Genomic DNA, 17,117 nt, shown 5'->3' on the forward strand with positions numbered 1-17,117 from the left:
TAGCTGGGACTACAGGCGCCCGCCACCTCGCCCGGCTAGTTTTTTTTGTATTTTTAGTAGAGACGGGGTTTCACCGTGTTAGCCAGGATGGTCTCGATCTCCTGACCTCGTGATCCGCCCGTCTCGGCCTCCCAAAGTGCTGGGATTACAGGCTTGAGCCACCGCGCCCGGCCTAGCCTTTGATTCTTAATTACTCATACCTTTCTGAGTTTTCATTTCATTTTTGAGTTTTTCCAATTCTGATTGATGTTCTTTCATGCCTTATATGATTTTCTTAATGTCTTTTTAGCTCATTTTGAAATAGAAGTTGCGATTTTGATATAATATGTGGATGTCTTCCTGGCATGCTTTCATTGTCTGTAGGAATGCTATTATTTTTTCTTATTTTAACTTTATATGAGATTTAACTTCTATATTTTCTGTTCATTTTTATGTAACGTTAGTTTTCCTAGTCTTTTAGAAGGAAGCATGATTTAGAGTAACTTCTTCTAACTTCACAGAGCTCCTTCTTCTGTTGTTTTTCTGTGGTGGTGAGAAATATGGTGACTTGCTTTCTGAGATTTGTTGCTTTTGTTCCCTTTCCCAGCTTGTTCTGGACCATCCCTGTCCTACTGAATTTGGTTCTGCTCTCAACAGTTTCTCTTCTAGGAACTCCCTTCTAGGGCAGTGTAGGGCTCTGTCCCTAGAAGGGAGCCCTGGCAGCCAGGTCAGCTTCATCCCTTGAGACCTTTTTTTTTTTTGAGATGGAGTCTCACTGTGTCACCCAGGCTGGAGTACAGTGGCGCAGTCTCAGCTCACCGCAACCTCTGTCTCCCAGGTTTAAGCGATTTTCCTGCCTTAGCCTCCCCAGTAGCTGGGTCCTTGTGTGCCACCATGCCCAGCTAATTTTTGTATTTTTAGTAGAGATGAGGTTTTACCATGTTTTCCTGGCTGGTCTCAAACTCCTGACTCAGATGATCCACCCACCTCAGCCTCCCAAAGTGCTGGGATTACAGGTGTGAACCACCGTGTCCAGCCGGACTTTTTGACCACAGGGCCCTTACAGTCACTTGGTAGAACCCTAGCTAGTTGTTTTTTTTTTTTTTTTTAGACGCCAGACTGGAGTTCTGTCACCAGACTGGGGTTCAGTGGCATGATCTCTGCTGACTGCAACCTCCACCTCCCGGGTTCAAGTGATTCTCCTGCCTCAGCCTCCCAGGTAGCTGGGATTATAGGCACACGCCACCACACCCAGCTAATTTTTATATTTTTTTAGTAGAGATGGGGTTTCACCATGTTGGCCAGAATGGTCTCGAACTTCTGACCTCATGATTTACTCACCTCAGCCTCCCAAAGTGATGGGATTATAGGCATGAGCCACCGCGCCTGGCCCCCTTACTAGTTTTAAAGTATAGTTCTCAGTTTTCACAGTTGTACTTTCCCTTGATTACCTGTTGATTATTTCAGTGTTCTCCTGTTCTCAGGTCCATTTGCTTTCTCTGCTTTCTCCTGCGTAGACACCAATACTGTACAGGTCCTATAGCTGTTGGTGCTCTGTTATGCACTTACATTTTGGGTCTTGGGGGATACCTGGTAACTTAGCTTGTTGCAGTGTTGTCTGAAGGTTTGGTTTCTTTTTCATTTTTTGAGACAGAGTCTTGCTGTCGCCCAGGCTGGAGTGCAATGGCTCACTGCAGTCTTTGCCTCCCAGGTTCAAGCTATTCTCATATCTCAGCCTCCTACGTAGCTGGGATTACAGGTGCATGCCACCATGCCCGGCTAATTTTTGTATTTTTAGTAGAGACGTGGTTTTACCACGTTGGCCAGGCTGGTCTCGAACTCCTGACTTCAGGTGATCCACCCACCTCGGCTTCCCAAAGTGTTGAAATTACGGACGTGAGCCACTGTGCCTGGCCAAGGTTTTGGTTTGGATCTTGGTTTTGCTGTCCAGAGCTCTCATTCCATGTGGAGATTTGAAGACAGATAAAACTGTGCCACTGCCATTTTCTGAGAGTCTTCCAAGAATTTTTTTTTTTTTTTTGGAAATGGGTCTCCTTATTTTGCTCAAGCTAGGCTTGAACTTGAACTTACAGTCCTCCCACATCAGCCATCAGCCTCCTGAATAGCTGAGACAATAGGTTCATACCACTGTTCCTGGCCAAAAAAAACTTGTTAAAGAAACTTGACTGAGGGAAGTCTAAAGAGATGGTAGTTGGAAAGGTTGCTTTGAGATCAAGAGGTGATTTAGTTGCTTTTTAAAAAGTTAGGAGAGTCTCAAATATGGTCAAAGATTGAAGAAAAGATAAGGGGGGGAAAAGAGAGGGAATAAATAATAATATTGAGTACTGGTATTTTTGACTGAATATATGAGAAGAAGTAGGAACCAGACAAGACAAGCATCTTCCATTGTAATTACAGAGAAGTGGGAAGGAAAGGTATATGCAAAGGAAGATCAGAAAGGAGGGAAGAGCCAGGTATGGTGGCTCACGCCTGTAATCCCAGCACTTTGGGAGGCCGAGACACGAGGTCAGGAGATCGAGACCATCTTGGCTAACATGGTGAAACCCCGTCTCTACTAAAAATACAAAAAAATTAGCCAGGCGTGGTGGCGGGCACTCGAGCCTTGGTGATAGCATGAGACTCCATCTCAAAAAAAAAAAAAAGCGGGGGGAAACAAAAGAGGGAATAGATAACAATATTAAGCACTGGTATTCTTGACTGAATACGTGAGAAGATGTAGGAACGAGACAAAGTAATTAAAAGTGGAAAGGAAAGGTATGTGCAAAGGAAGTCAGCATTCCTTTTTGTGCTTTGTTTTTGTGAAACAGAAGGATAGAGCAAGCCAGGCACTGTGACTCACACCTGTAATCCAAGCACTTTGGGAGGCCAAGGCAGGAGGATTGCTTGAGCCCAGGTGTTTGAGACCAATCTGGGCAACAAAGTGAGACCCTCTCTCTACCAAAAATTAGCCTGGTGCAGTGATGTGTGCCTATGTCCCAGCTACTTGGGAGCTTGGAATGGGAGGATCCCTTGAGCCCAGGAGGTTGAGGCCACAGCAAGCTATGATTGCACCACTGCCCTCCAGCCTGGGTAACAATGTGAGACTCTTCGACAAAAAAAAATGACATCTTCAAAAAGAGTGTGTGTGCGTGTTTGTGTGTTTAACCCCCTTTGGCAATGGAGTAGTCTGTTGTAGGCCTGGAGAAAGCAGACATTTGAATTGATCCAGTTCCAGGCATATGAGAGTGGCAGGAGAATTGGGATGTTACTAGTAGTGATTGAAATGAATGAACTATGGAGTCTAGAGGAGAAGAAAGTGAATGTGAGAAAGGACTGATAGATAGGCAGAAGTTAGAAGGATCAAGGTAATGGACATATTAAGAAATTAAGAGACGAGAGAGTAAGGAAACAACTAGGAATAAGAGGCATTTTTTTAAAAACTGATTTACTGTGACTAGGTGCTGTGGCTCACGCCCATAATCCCGGCACTTTGGGAGGCTAAGGTGGGCGGGTCACAAGGTCAGGAGATCGAGATCATCCTGGCTAACGTAGTGAAACCCCATCTCTACTAAAAATACAAAAAAAATTAGCAGGGCATGGTGGCAGGCGCCTGTGGTCCCAGCTACTTGGGAGGCTGAGGCAGGAGTATGGTGTGAACCCGGGAGGCGGAGCTTGCAGTGAACCAAGATGGCGCCACTGCACTCCAGCCTGGGCGACAGGGCGAAACTCCTTCTCAAAAAAAAAAAAAAAAAATACTGCTTTATTGAGATACAATTCACATAACGTACAGTTCATTTATTTATAAAGTGCATAATTTAGCCAGGTGCGTGCCTGTACTCAGCTACTTAGGCTGAGGCAGGAGGAATGGTTGGCCCAGGAGTTCGAGACTGGCCTGGGCAATGTAGTGAGACCTTATCTCTTTTTACTTGTTTGTTTGTTTATTTTTGAGACAGAGTCTTGCTCTGTCACCCAGTCTGGAGTGCAGTGGCACAATCTTGGCTCACTGCAACTTGAGCCTCTGGGCTTCAAGTGATTCTCGTTGGTCAGCCTCCCGGGTAGCTGGGGCTACAGGCATATGCCATATGCCAGGCTAATTTTTAGTATTTTTTAGTAGAGATGGAATTTCGTCGTTTTTGCCGGTCTAGTCTCAAACTCCTAGCCTCAAGTGATCTGCCTGCCTCAGCTTCCCAAAGTTCTGGGATTACAGGCATAAGTCACCACTCCTGGCCCGTAAGACCTTATCTCTATAAAAAATAAAAAATTTAGCCAGGTGTGGTGGCGTGTACCTGTGGTCCCAGCTACTTGGCAAGCTAAGGCAGGAGAATTGTTTGCGCCCAGGAGGTCAAGGCTGCAGGGAGCTGTGATCACGCCACTGCACTCCAGCTTGAGTAACAGAGTGAGACCCTCATCTCAAAAAAAAAAAAAAAAAGAAGGAAGAAACCCAGTTATCCCATCCTTCCCGTAGCCTTAAGCAACCGCAAATCTACTTTCTGTCTCGGTGTCTCTGTTGATTTTCCTATTCTGGCCTTTCATATGAATGGAATTATGTAATATGTAGATTTATGTGTCTGTCCTCTTTCAGTATAATGTTTTCATCTGACTTGTAGCATGTGTCAGTACTTCATTCCTTCTTTCTTCCTCCCCACCCCAGCTTTATTGAGGTATAACTCACAAATAAAAATTGTATACATTTAACACATACGGTGTGGTGTCTTGATACAGGTGTACCTTTTGGAGTACCACAGTTAAGCTAATTAACATATCTGCCGGGCGCGGTGGCTCAAGCCTGTAATCCCAGCACTTTGGGAGGCCGAGACGGGCGGATCACGAGGTCAGGAGATCGAGACCATCCTGGTTAACATGGTGAAACCCCGTCTCTACTGAAAAATACAAAAAACTAGCCGGGGAGGTGGCGGCGCCTGTAGTCCCAGCTACCCGGGAGGCTCAGGCAGGAGAATGGTGTGAACCCGGGAGGCGGAGCTTGCAGTGAGCTGAGATCCGGCCACTGCACTTCAGCCCGGGCGACAGAGCGAGACTCCGTCTCAAAAAAAAAAAAAAACATATCTGTCACTTCACATAGTTAACCTTTTTGTATGTGTGTGATGAGAACACTGAAGAGCTACTCTTTCAGCACATTTCAAGTTTACAATATATTATTTATTTTTATTTTACATAGTTTAAAAAGAGACAGAACCTTTGTTGCCCAAGCTGGAGTTCAGTGATGCAGTTACAGCTCACTGCAACCTGAAACTCCTGGGCTTAAGCGATCCTCCCATCTCAGCCTCCTCAATAGCTGGGACTACAGGCGTGCACTACCATGCCCAGCTAATTTTTTTTTTTTTTTGAGATGGAATCGCTCTGTCGCCCAGGCTGGAGTGCAGTGGCGTGATCTTGGCTCACTGCAAGCTCCGCCTCCTGGGTTCACGCCATTCTCCTGCCTCAGCCTACTGAGTAACTGGGACTGCAGGCGCCCGCCACCACGCCTGGCTAATTTGTTGTATTTTTAGTAGAGACGGGGTTTCACCGTGTTAGCCAGGATGGTCTCTATCTCCTGACTTTGTGATCCACTCGCCTTGGCCTCTTAAAGTGCTGGGATTACAGGCATGAGCCACTGCGCCCAGCCTCACCCAGCTAATTTTTAAATTTTTTGTAGAGGCAAAGAATCGCTGTATTGCCCAGGCTGGTCTTGAACTCAGCTTCAAGCAAGCTTCTAGCCTCAGCTTCCCAAAGTATTAGGATTACAGGCATGAGTCACCTTGCCTGGCCAAGTATAGGATAAGTTATTATTATTATTATTTTAGACGGAGTCTTGCTTTGAGTGCAGTGGTGCAGTCTCGGCTTACTGCAACCCCTGCCTCCCAGGTTCAAGCAATTCTCCTGCATCAGCCTCCTGAGTAGCTGGGATTACAGGCGCCCGCCACCACGCCCAGCCAGTTTTTGTATTTTTGTAGAGACAGGGTTTCACCATGTTGGCCAGGCTGGGCTCGAACTCCTGACCTCATGATCTGCCCACCTCGGCCTCCCAAAGTGCTGGGATTACAGGTGTGAGCCACCATGCCTGGCCAGTACGTTATTAACTGTGGTTACCATGCTGTACATTAGGTCTCCAGAACTTATAACTGAAATTTTATATCCTTTTACCATAATCTTCTCATTTTCCCTACCCTTAAGCCCCAGACTCCCCCTTCCTACTCTGTTTCTATGAGTTTGACTTGAGATCATGTGGTGGTTATCTTTCTGTGTCTAGTTTATTTTACTTAGCATAGTTCTCTCTAGGGTTCATCCATTTGTTGTCACAAATGGCAAAATTTCCTTTTTTAGGACAGAATTATATTCTATTATTTGTGTGTTCCACATTTTCTTTATCCATTCACCCATCAACAGACACGAGTTATTTCCATATCTTATTTCTATCTTTTAGTTATGAATAATTCGTCTACAAACATTAGTGTACACGTTTTTGTGGGGACATATGTTTTCACTTCTCTTTGACTATGTACCTAGGAATGGAATTGTTGAGTCATGTGGTAACTCTGTAATCATTTGAAGAGCTAGAACCACCATACTGTTTCCAAGGTGCTGCACCATTTTACATGACTAACAGCAGTCTATGAGAGTTCCAGTTTCTCCATATCCTTAACAGCACTTGTTGTGTTATTTACCCAGGTGCATGCCTGTACTCTCAGCTACTCAGTAGGCTGTGGCAGGAGGATTTCCTGGGCCCAGGAGTTTGAGACAAGCTTGGGCAACAGAGAGAGATCTGTCTAAAACTTTTTTTTGCCGGGCACGGTGGCTCATGCCTATAATCCCAGCACTTTGAGAGGCAGAGTCAGATGGATCATTTGAGATCAGGAGTTCGAGACCAGCCTTACCAACATGGCAAAACCCCGTCTCTGCTAAAAATGCAAAAATTAGCCAGGCATTGTGTGACGCACCTGTAATCCCTGCTACTCAGGAGGCTGAGGCATAAGAATCACTTGAACCTGGGAGGTAGAGGTTGGAGTGAGCCGATTTGATTCTAGGTATCCTATTAGGTATGAGATATTCTCTCATTTTGATTTGCGTTTCCCTGATGACTAATGATGCTGAGTGTTTTTTTCTGGTGCTTATTGGCCATTTGTATATCTTCATGGGAGAAATGACTATTCAGATACCTAGGCCATTTTTTTTTTAAATGTATTTTTAATTATCGTTTTTATATTTTTAGACACAAGGTCTTGCTGTATTATCCAGAGTGGTCTCAAACTCCCGGGCTCAAGCAGTCTTCCCACCTCAGCCTTCTCAGTAGTTGGGACTATAGGCGTTAGCCACCACACTCGACCTTTGCCCCAAGTAGCTGAGATTACAGGTGTGCACCGCCACGCCTGGCTAATTTTTGTATTTTTAGTAGAGACGAGGTTTTGCCATGTTGGCCAGGCTTCGTCTTGAACTCCTGACCTCAGGTGATCTGCCCACCTCGGCCTCCCAAAGTGCTAGATTACAGGTGTGAGGCACCGCGCCTGGCTTTTTTTTTTTTTTTTTTTTTTTTTGAGACGGAGTTTCACTCTTCCTGCCCAGGCTGGAGTGCAATGGCATGATCTCGGCTCACCGCAACCTCTGCCTCCCAGGTTCAAGCCATTCTCCTGCCTCAGCCTCCCAAGTAGGTGCCACCAGGCTTGGATAATTTTTTTTTTTTTTTTTTTGAGATGGAGTCTCACTCTGTCCCCCAGGCTGGAATGCAGTGGTGCGCTCTCGGCTCACGGCAAGCTCCGCCTCGGGTTCACACCATTCTCCTGCCTCAGCCTCCTGAGTAGCTGGGACTACAGGCGCCCGCCACCGTCCCCTGCTAATTTTCTGTGGTTTTAGTAGAGACAGGGTTTCACTGTGGTCTCGATCTCCTGACCTTGTGATCCGCCCACTTCGGCCTCCCAAAGTGCTGGGATTACAGGCATGAGGATACTTTTTTTTGTATTTTTAGTAGAGATAGGGTTTCTCCATGTTGATCAGGCTGGTCTCGAACTCCCAGCTTCAGGTGATCTGCCCGCCTCGGCCTCCCAAAGTGCTGGGATTATAGGCGTGAGCCACTGTGCCTGGTCCTTTTTTTTTTTTTTTTAATTGAGATTTAAGAGTTCTCTATATATTCTGTATTCTAGATATAAGTCCCTTATCAGATATGATTTGAAAATATGTGTTCCCTTTCTTTGAATTGTTCACTTTCTTTATAGTGTTCTTTCAAGCACAAAGATTTTAGTTTTAATGAAGCCTGTTTTATGTTTTTCCTTTTGTTGCAGATGTTTTTGGTGTTAGGTATCTAAGAATCATTGAGAGTCATGAGTATTTACTCCTGTGTTTTCTTCTAAGAGTTTTATGGTTTCAACTCTTTTTTTTTTTTTTTTTTTTTTTGAGACGGAGTCTCGCTCTGTCGCCCAGGCTGGAGTGCAGTGGCTGGATCTCAGCTCACTGCAAGCTCCGCCTCCTGGGTTCACGCCATTCTCCTGCCTCAGCCTCCCGAGTAGCTGGGACTACAGGCGCCCGCCACCTCGCCCGGCTAGTTTTTTTGTATTTTTTGGTAGAGACGGGGTTTCACCGTGTTAGCCAGGATGGTTTCGATCTCTTGACCTCGTGATCCGCCCGTCTCAGCCTCCCAAAGTGCTGGGATTACAGGCTTGAGCCACCATGCCCGGCCGGTTTCAACTCTTAAATTTAGGTATTTGATTCATTTTGAGTTAGTTTTTGTATGTGGGGTAAAGTAAGGGTCTAACTTCATTCTTTTGCATGTGACGATTTTGGTCAAGGACTGGGGTATTTATATGTAAGGTTTTGTTTTGTTTTGTTTTTTTGAGATGGAGTCTCATTCTGTCACCCAGGCTGGAGTGCAGTGGCACTATCTTGGCTCACTGCAACCTCTGTCTCTCGGGTTCAAGCGATTTTCCTGCCTCAGCCTCCCAGGGAGCTGGGATTACAGGCATGAGCCACCATGCTCAGCTAATTATATTTAAGGTTTTGAAAGTGGAGCAGTTGGCCGGGCGCGGTGGCTCAAGCCTATAATCCCAGCACTTTGGGAGGCTGAGGCAGGTGGATCACGAGGTCAGGAGATCAAGACCATCCTGGCTAACATGGTGAAACCCCATCTCTAATAAAAATACAAAAAACTAGCCGGGCATGGTGGCGGGGCGCCTGTAGTCCCAGCTACTCGGAGGATGAGGTGGGAGAATGGCGTGAACCCGGGAGGCGGAGCTTGCAGTGAGCCGAGATCTCGCCACTGCACTCCAGCCTGGGCGACACAGCGAGACTCCGTCTCAAAAAAAATAAAATAAAATAAAATAAAATAAAATAAAATAAAGACAGTGAGACAGTGGAGTAGTTTTACTTATAATAAAGCGTAGCAGTTCTAGGTAACTGGTTTGGAGTACAACCATGGAAATGGATGGCTGATGTGCAGGTGAAGACTGACCTCGGTGCTAAAGTCTTCCCCTAGGAGGAGCCAGGGTTTGTTAAAATGAGGCTACAAGAGTTAGATCTGGAAGACACATTTAGAATAAGGATACCAACCCCATCTCTTAGTCTGAAATATGTGGGAAGTGGAAGAATAAGCTAAAACTTCTGTATTAGAATGTTTCAAAGAAAGCAGTTCCTTCAGTTCCTTCAGGGTAGAGCTAGTAAGAATTGGAAAGAGTACACTGAAGTGGTGGGTGATGTAGGGGAGTTTGTCTCCTCTGGAAAAGGGTTTTGATGACATCCCTTTGCCAAAGTGTGTGACCGTGTGGTAGCACCTTGGCTTCAGTTAGACTAAGCTTTGACTGATTTGGAGCCTCCTCAGCACCGTGCTATTTGTATCTGTTCTGCCCTGGAAACAAAATTAGTTTTTCATTTGAAATAAAGTTGCCTCATTTGACATCTTACCACAGATCAGAGGGTGGAGCATAAAACAAGGTTTCCTTATTAATCATGTGATAATGCTATTTAAAGGTATTTGAATTAAGTCAGTATGTGTGTGTAGGGAGGTGGAGAATTAAAATCACATACACCAAGTTATTGTAATTTCTGCTTGAAAATCTTCAGGGAAACACAGGATCAAGGAAAGAACTGAATGATTGCCACCTACCCATCCCAGTCTTGAGGAGGGTCTTCATGTAATTAAGGGAAATGGGCAGAATCAATGGTGCTTGGTTGTTAAAAAGCTATAGGTAAAGGCTTGATTCTGATAATGTGGATATAGTCAAGCAGTCTCCCTCTATTCGGTTACCCTTCTGGGAATCCTAACCCAGAATACTCAAGGCGAAAATAGTTGAACAACATGGGAGTTAAGAGTGCCTATCCTGTCTGAGTATAGTCGCTCATGCTTCTAATCCGAGCACTTTAGGGGGCCAAGGCAGGAGGATCACTTGAGTCCAAGAGTTTGAGACTAGCCTGGGCAAGAAAGCAAGACCCTGTCTCTACAGAAAAAAAAAAGGACAAAAATTAGCTGGGTGTGATGGCACGTGCCTGCAGTCCCAGCTACTCAGGAGGCTGAGGCAGGAGGATCACTCGAGCCCAGGAGTTTGAGGCTGCAGCAAGCCTCGATCACACCACTACACTCTACCCTGAGTGATACAGCGAGACCCCATCTGTTAAAAAGAAATAAAAGGGGCCTGGGTGTGGTGGCTCACGTCTATAATTCTAGCACCTCAGGAGGCCGAGGTGGGTGGCTTGCCTGAGCTCGGTACTTTGAGACCAGCCTGGGCAACATGGTGAAACCGTGTCTCTGCTAAAGTATAAAAATTAGCCAGGAGTGGTGGCGCACACCTGTAGTCCCTGCTACTCAGGAGGCTGAGGCATAAGAATTGCTTGAACCCAGGAGGTAGAGGTTGCAGTGAGCTGAGATCGTGCCATTGCACTCCAGCCTGGGCGACAGAGCAAGACTCTGTCTCCAGAATAAATAAATAATAAATAAAATATAAAGGACACATATCCCTGTGCAGTAAGAATTCCAAGTATAATTTTTGACTCCCCCCAACTACTAAGTCAGCTGGAAGCTTTACTAATAACATAAACAGTCAGTGAATACGTATTTTGTATGTCTATTATGTACTATACTCTTAAGTAAGCTAGAGAAAAGAAAATGTTATTAAGAAATATTCACTATTAAGGAAACATACTATTTAGTGGAAGTGGATCATCATAAAGATCTTCATCATCTTTGTGTTGAGTAGACTTCAGAAGAGGAGGGGTTGATCTTGCTGCCTTGGGTGACAGAAGCAGTGGAAGGAGAGGCAGGCATTACTTGCTGTAACTTTTATTGAAAAAAATTTGTGTAGAAGTGGACCTGAGTGGTTCAAACCCCTTGTTTCAGGGTCAACTATACCCAGATGCTGAGCAGGGAAAAACGAGGAAGAGGGATTAATTGGCTTATCTGGGCCAATCAGGCTGACTCAGCTCTATTTGAAAAGATGGCAGAAACTTCGAGTTTGAGAGCTTCTCAATCAGGAATTCAGGAATCCCACATTGAGCCTCTTTGACCAGATTATTGGGGCCAGCCTGAGTCTTGAGTGACAGGGCAATCTGGTTCAGGTCAAGTATCAGACCCAGTAGGAGAGTGAGAGACCAGTGTACATACGTCTATCAGGTTTCAGATGTAACCCATGAATGAGGACACCACCACCTTTCCTTGAAACCATTTCTCTGTGTTCTCGTAGGCCTCCCTAGCCATAGCTCTGCCTCCTTAGGTCCAAGTCTGGGGAAGACAAGGAGAGGAGAGTAACCCTATTTTAAAGCCAGTTCCCTTGTCATGATCCTTAGCTGCTGCCTTTTCCTACCTAGAACTAGCCACACATCCATTTCCTGGCCCTTTCTAATGGCCTAATGATCCTTTGTGTGTAGACCCAGCACTTTCTCTGTCATGAACAGTGTTACCCAATCTTGATGTGGTAAAAGAGGGAAGAAGATAGTAAAAAGGAAAGAGAGAGAGCACTTGGACTAATTTTTTTCATTTCTGAAATGCGATGGTTGTACAAGTAGTCCTCTAAGGTTTTTTAGGTCAAATTTTTGTAATTATGTGATTCTGGATAGTTTCTGACTGCAGGAATTTCCTGCTGCAGAAAACTAGTACTCATAGGCATCAAAAAATGTAAGCTGCTATTTTCTTTTTTTTGAGACGGAGTCTCGCTCTGTCACCCAGGTTGGAGTGCAGTGGCGCTATCTTGGCACACTGCAAGCTCTGCCTCCCAGGTTCCGGCCATTCTCCTGCCTCAGCCTCCCAAGTAGCTGGGACTACAGGCGCCGCCACCTCGCCCGGCTAGTTTTTTGTATTTTTTAGTAGAGACAGGGTTTCACCGTGTTAGCCAGGATGGTCTCGATCTCCTGACTTCATGATCTGCCCATCTTGGCCTCCCAAAGTGCTGGGACTGCAGGCTTGAGCCACCGCACCCGGCCAAAGCTACTATTTTCAAACTTGAGGATAACAGTGCATTGGGAAATCATGGAGTCATTATCAAGAGTTTGCACATCTGGTTGGGCACAGTGGCTCATGCCTGTAATCCTAGCACTTTGGGAGGCTGAGGCAGGAGGTTCGCTTGAGCTCAGAAGTTTGAGACCAGCCTGGGTAATATGGTGAAACTCTTTGTCTCTACAAAAAAATACAAAAATTAGTTGGGCATGGTGGTGTACATCTGTAGTCCCAGCTACTTGTGGGGGCTGAGGTGGGAGGATTACTTGAGCCCAGGAGGTCAAGGCTATATAGTCAGTTGAGATCACGCCACTGCACTCCAGCCTGGGCGACAGAGTGAGACCCTGTCTCAAAAAAGAGTTTACACATCTACTCATTCAGTTCTCGTTATCTATAGACTAAAATATACATCTCCCCCTATATATTACTATTTTTGAATATATGTAAATTAATGTAAACTTAAAGTGTTACTGAATGTATAACAGTTTGTTGTTTTTGAGACAGTCTCTGTTGCACAGGCTGGAGTGCAGTGGTGCGATCTCGGTTCACTGCAACCTCTGCCTCCCAGGTTAAAGTGATTCTCCTCCCTCAGCCTTCCGAGTAGCTGGGACTGCAGGCACACATCAGTTTGTTGTGTTTTGGTTTTTTTGTTTGTTTGGTTAGTTTTCTTTTTTTGGAGACAGGGTCTCGCCTTGTTGCTCAGGCTGGAGTGCAGTGGCACAATTATGGCTCACTGCAACCTCTACCTCCTGGGCTGAAATGATCTCACACCTCAGCCTCCCAAGTTACTGGGACTACAGGTGCATGCCACCACTCTTGGCAAATTTTTTTTTTTGACAGGGTCTCACTCTTTCGCCCAGGCTGGTGTGCAGTGGTGCCATCTTGGCTCACTGCAACCTCCACCTCCTGGGTTTAAGCAATACTCTTGCCTCAGCCTCCCAAATAGCTGGGATTACAGGTTTATGCCACCATGTCTGGCTAATTTTTGTATTTTTAGTAGAGACAGGGTTTCACCATGTTGACCAGGCTGGTCTCAAACTCCTGACCTCGAGTGATCCACCTGCCTCGGCCTCCCAGTGTGTTGGGATTACAGGCGTGAACCACTACATCCAGCCTGGCAGTTGTTTGTCATTGCATGTTTTCTCAGTGAATATCTCATGGGGATCCATGAAAACTTTTAGATTTTTTTTTTTTTTTTTTGAGACGGAGTCTCGCTCTGTCGCCCAGGCTGGAGTGAGGGCGCGATCTCGGCTCACTCCAAGCTCTGCCTCCTGGGTTCACGCCATTCTCCTGCCTCAGCCTCCTGAGTAGCTGGGACTACAGGCGCCCACCACCGCGCGCGGCTAAGTTTTTGTATTTTTAGTAGAGACGGGGTTTCACCGTGGTCTTGATCTCCTGACCTTGTGATCCGCCCGCCTCGGCCTCCCAAAGTGCTGGGATTACAGGCATGAGCCATCGTGCCCGGCGAAAACTTTTAGATCTTAAAAAGGGGTCCACATAATCAAAAAGGTTGGGAATTTCTGCTGTAAGCCATTTTGAGATGGGAGAGTTCACAGCTTAAGTCAAAGTATAGTTATTACTCACTGCCTGTTTAAGAGACAATTCATAGGCCAAGTATAGTGTTCATGCCTGTAATGAACAGCACTTTGGGAGGCCAAGGGAGGAGGATTGCTTGAGCTCAGGAGTTCAAGAACTGCCTATGCAACGTAGTGAGACCTCGTCTCTACTAAAAATTAAAAAAAAAAAATCAGCTGGGTATGGTGGCATGTGCCTATAGTCGCAGCTACTTCGGAGGCTGAGGTGGGAACATCACCTGAGCCCAGTAGATTGAGATTGCAGTAAGCCATGATTGTGCCACTGCACTCCTGGGCAACAGAGCAAGACCCTGTCTCAAAAAAGATAATTCATGGAGATAGAAATTATCAAAGAAGATTAAGCTCCTCTTATATGTTAGGTATTGTATAGTAAGTCTCCCCTTCCATTCTTATCCTCTGGGCCCGTTAGAGGCTGCTGCTGGTTTTTTTTTTTTTTTTTTTTTGAGATGGAGTCTTGCTCTGTCGCCCAGGCTGGAGTGTAGTGGTGCAGTCTCGGCTCACTGCAAGCTCCACCTCCCGGGTTCATGCCATTCTCCTGCCTCAGCCTCTTGAGTAGCTGGGACTACAGGCACCCACCTCTGTGCCCGGCTAATTTTTTGTATTTTTAGTAGAGACGGGATTTCACCGTAGTCTTGATCTCCTGACCTTGTGATCCGCCCGCCTCGGCCTCCCAAAGTGCTGGGATTACAGGTGTGAGCCACCATGCCCGGCCTGTTTTGTTTTTTTGAGACAGAGTTTTGCTCTTGTCACCCAGGCTGGAATGCAGTGGCACAATCTTGGCTCACTGCAGCCTCCCGCCTCCTGGCTAATTTTTGTATTTTTAGTAGAGACAGGGTTTCACCATGTTGACCAGGCTGGTCTCGAACTCCTGACCTCAAGTGATCCTCCAGCCTCGGCCTCCCAAAGTGCTTGGATTACAGGTGTAAGCCACTGCGCCCAGCCTGCCACTTTTAATAATTCTTGCACATGTTCCAGGAAAACCTATGTGGATATATATGTGTGTATGTGTGTATTTTTTTAATGTGATTTTTTTAAAATAGCGTTTTTATTATTATTATTATTTTTTGCAACAGAGCCTTACTCTGTCGCCCAGGCTGAAGTGCAGTGGCGCAGTCTCTGCTCACTGCCACCCCTGCTTCCCTGGTTCAAATGATTTTCCTGCCTTAGCCTCCCAAGTAGCTGGGATTACAGGTGCCTGCCACCATGTGTGGCTTATTTTTGTATTTCTAGTAGAGGTGGGGTTTTGCCCTGCTGACCAGGTTGGTCTCGCACTCCTGATCTCAGGTGATCTGCCCGCCTCGGCCTCCCAAAGTGTTGGGATTACAGGCGTCAGCCACCGTGCCCAGCCAAAATAGGATCTTTATCTTCTGGAAATATGGGTAAGAATATTGATTTGTTTGTTTTTCAGTTCTATGTTGTACTAAAAATTTAATCAATAAATGTATTCCTAAAGAGTAGAAAATTGAAATGCAGCCAGGTACGGTGGTTCACTCCTGTAAACCCAGCACTTTGGGAGGCCGAGGCAGGCAGATCGTGAAGTCAGGAGTTTGAGACCAGCCTGGCCAACAGGGTGAAACCCGGTCTCCACTAAACATACAAAAATTAGCCAGGCGTGGTGGTGGGTGCCTGTAATCCCAGCTACTTGGGAGGCTGAGGCAGGAGAATTGCTTGACTCGGGGAGGCAGAGGTTGTAGTGAGCCGAGGTTGCACCACTGCATTCCAGCCTGAGTGACAGAGACTCCATCTTGGGAGGGGGGGCGAGGTGGGAATTAAAATGCTGTTCAGATCTTATCTGCATCACTGACAGGGAAACTTTTTTCAGGGTGAAGAAGGAGAATACAGTGAAGACGAAAACTCCAAAGTGGAGCTGAAATCAGAAGCTAATGATGCTGTTAATTCTTCAACAAAAGAAGAGAAGGGAGAAGAAAAGCCTGACACCAAAGGCACTGTGACTGGAGAGAGGCAAAGTGGGGATGGACAGGTCAGTACATTCCACAGTCCTCCATTTTAGAGGCTGGAATAGGGATTATTGAGTCTTGGAAGAGTAAGGATCCCTTTATCTGTCCTCTAGGAGAGCACAGAGCCTGTGGAAAACAAAGTGGGTAAAAAGGGCCCTAAGCATTTGGATGATGATGAAGATCGGAAGAATCCAGCATACATACCTCGGAAAGGGCTCTTCTTTGAGCATGATCTTCGAGGGCAAACTCAGGAGGAGGAAGTCAGGTAAAAGGCACTTGCTGCTGCCGCTAACATGTATTTTAGACATGTAGGCCAGGTACTTTGCTAAATACTTTGCCTGTATTTCATTTATTACAGCATTTTAAGATAAGTATTATGATTATCGTTCTTGTACAAATGAGGAAAGTGGGCTTAGAGTATTTGGTAATTCTTGGTGAGGCAGCTAAGATGCAGACCTAGGGCAATCTGTTTCCAGAACTCATCTTCTCTTAATTATTCTACTTTTTCTTTTCTTAATCTGAGGCATAAGGCCTCTAAGAAGTGAAGTACTTGCATAGGCTGCCGTTTAGGAGAAAGGAGATGTTTTTCAAAGGTACTGAGTGGCATGAAATGAAGTCCTTTTCTCATTTCTATGTCTGTTGTATTTGAGCCCAGCAGGCTCTGAGGTTCTGTGATTCACACTTGCTTAGGGGAGGCCCATTTTTTATAATCTCTTTGGGATGATGAGGAGACTACATGAAGTTCCTATTGTCCCCCTGCCTGACCCGTTTTGTTCATGAACATCTCTACTTGGAGAATTCTGCTGACCCAAGACACTTTTCCTTCGTTTTATCCAGACCCAAGGGGCGTCAGCGAAAGCTATGGAAAGATGAGGGTCGCTGGGAGCACGACAAGTTCCGGGAAGATGAGCAGGCCCCAAAGTCCCGACAGGAGCTCATTGCTCTTTATGGTTATGACATTCGCTCAGCTCACAATCCTGATGACATCAAACCCCGAAGAATCCGGAAACCCCGGTGAGGCATTTTAGAACATAGACTGGGCTAGGCATGGTGGCTTACGGTGGCTTACACCTGGAATCCCAGCACTTTGGGAGGCTGAGGCAGGAGGATTGCTTGAGGCCAGGAGTTGAGGACCAGCCTGGGGAACATAGTGAGACCCTGTCTCCAAAAAAAAGGAAAAAA

The 17,117-nt window shown here is 45.9% G+C and overlaps 1 protein-coding gene across 1 annotated transcript in view; it reads left to right on the top strand.

Annotated features, from left to right (window-relative positions):
* CASC3 (CASC3 exon junction complex subunit) overlaps nt 1–17,117 on the top strand; it is a 32,647-nt gene that overhangs the window by 6,434 nt on the left and 9,096 nt on the right. Inside the window, exons 4-6 of the mRNA XM_023204230.2 lie at nt 15,800–15,958; nt 16,049–16,200; nt 16,773–16,949. Coding sequence (XP_023059998.1) covers nt 15,800–15,958; nt 16,049–16,200; nt 16,773–16,949 — 488 coding nt within the window. The remainder of the gene's footprint in view (nt 1–15,799; nt 15,959–16,048; nt 16,201–16,772; nt 16,950–17,117) is intronic.

The sequence above is a fragment of the Piliocolobus tephrosceles genome, chromosome 16 (assembly GCF_002776525.5).
Source record: "Piliocolobus tephrosceles isolate RC106 chromosome 16, ASM277652v3, whole genome shotgun sequence".
NCBI lineage: Eukaryota > Metazoa > Chordata > Mammalia > Primates > Cercopithecidae > Piliocolobus > Piliocolobus tephrosceles.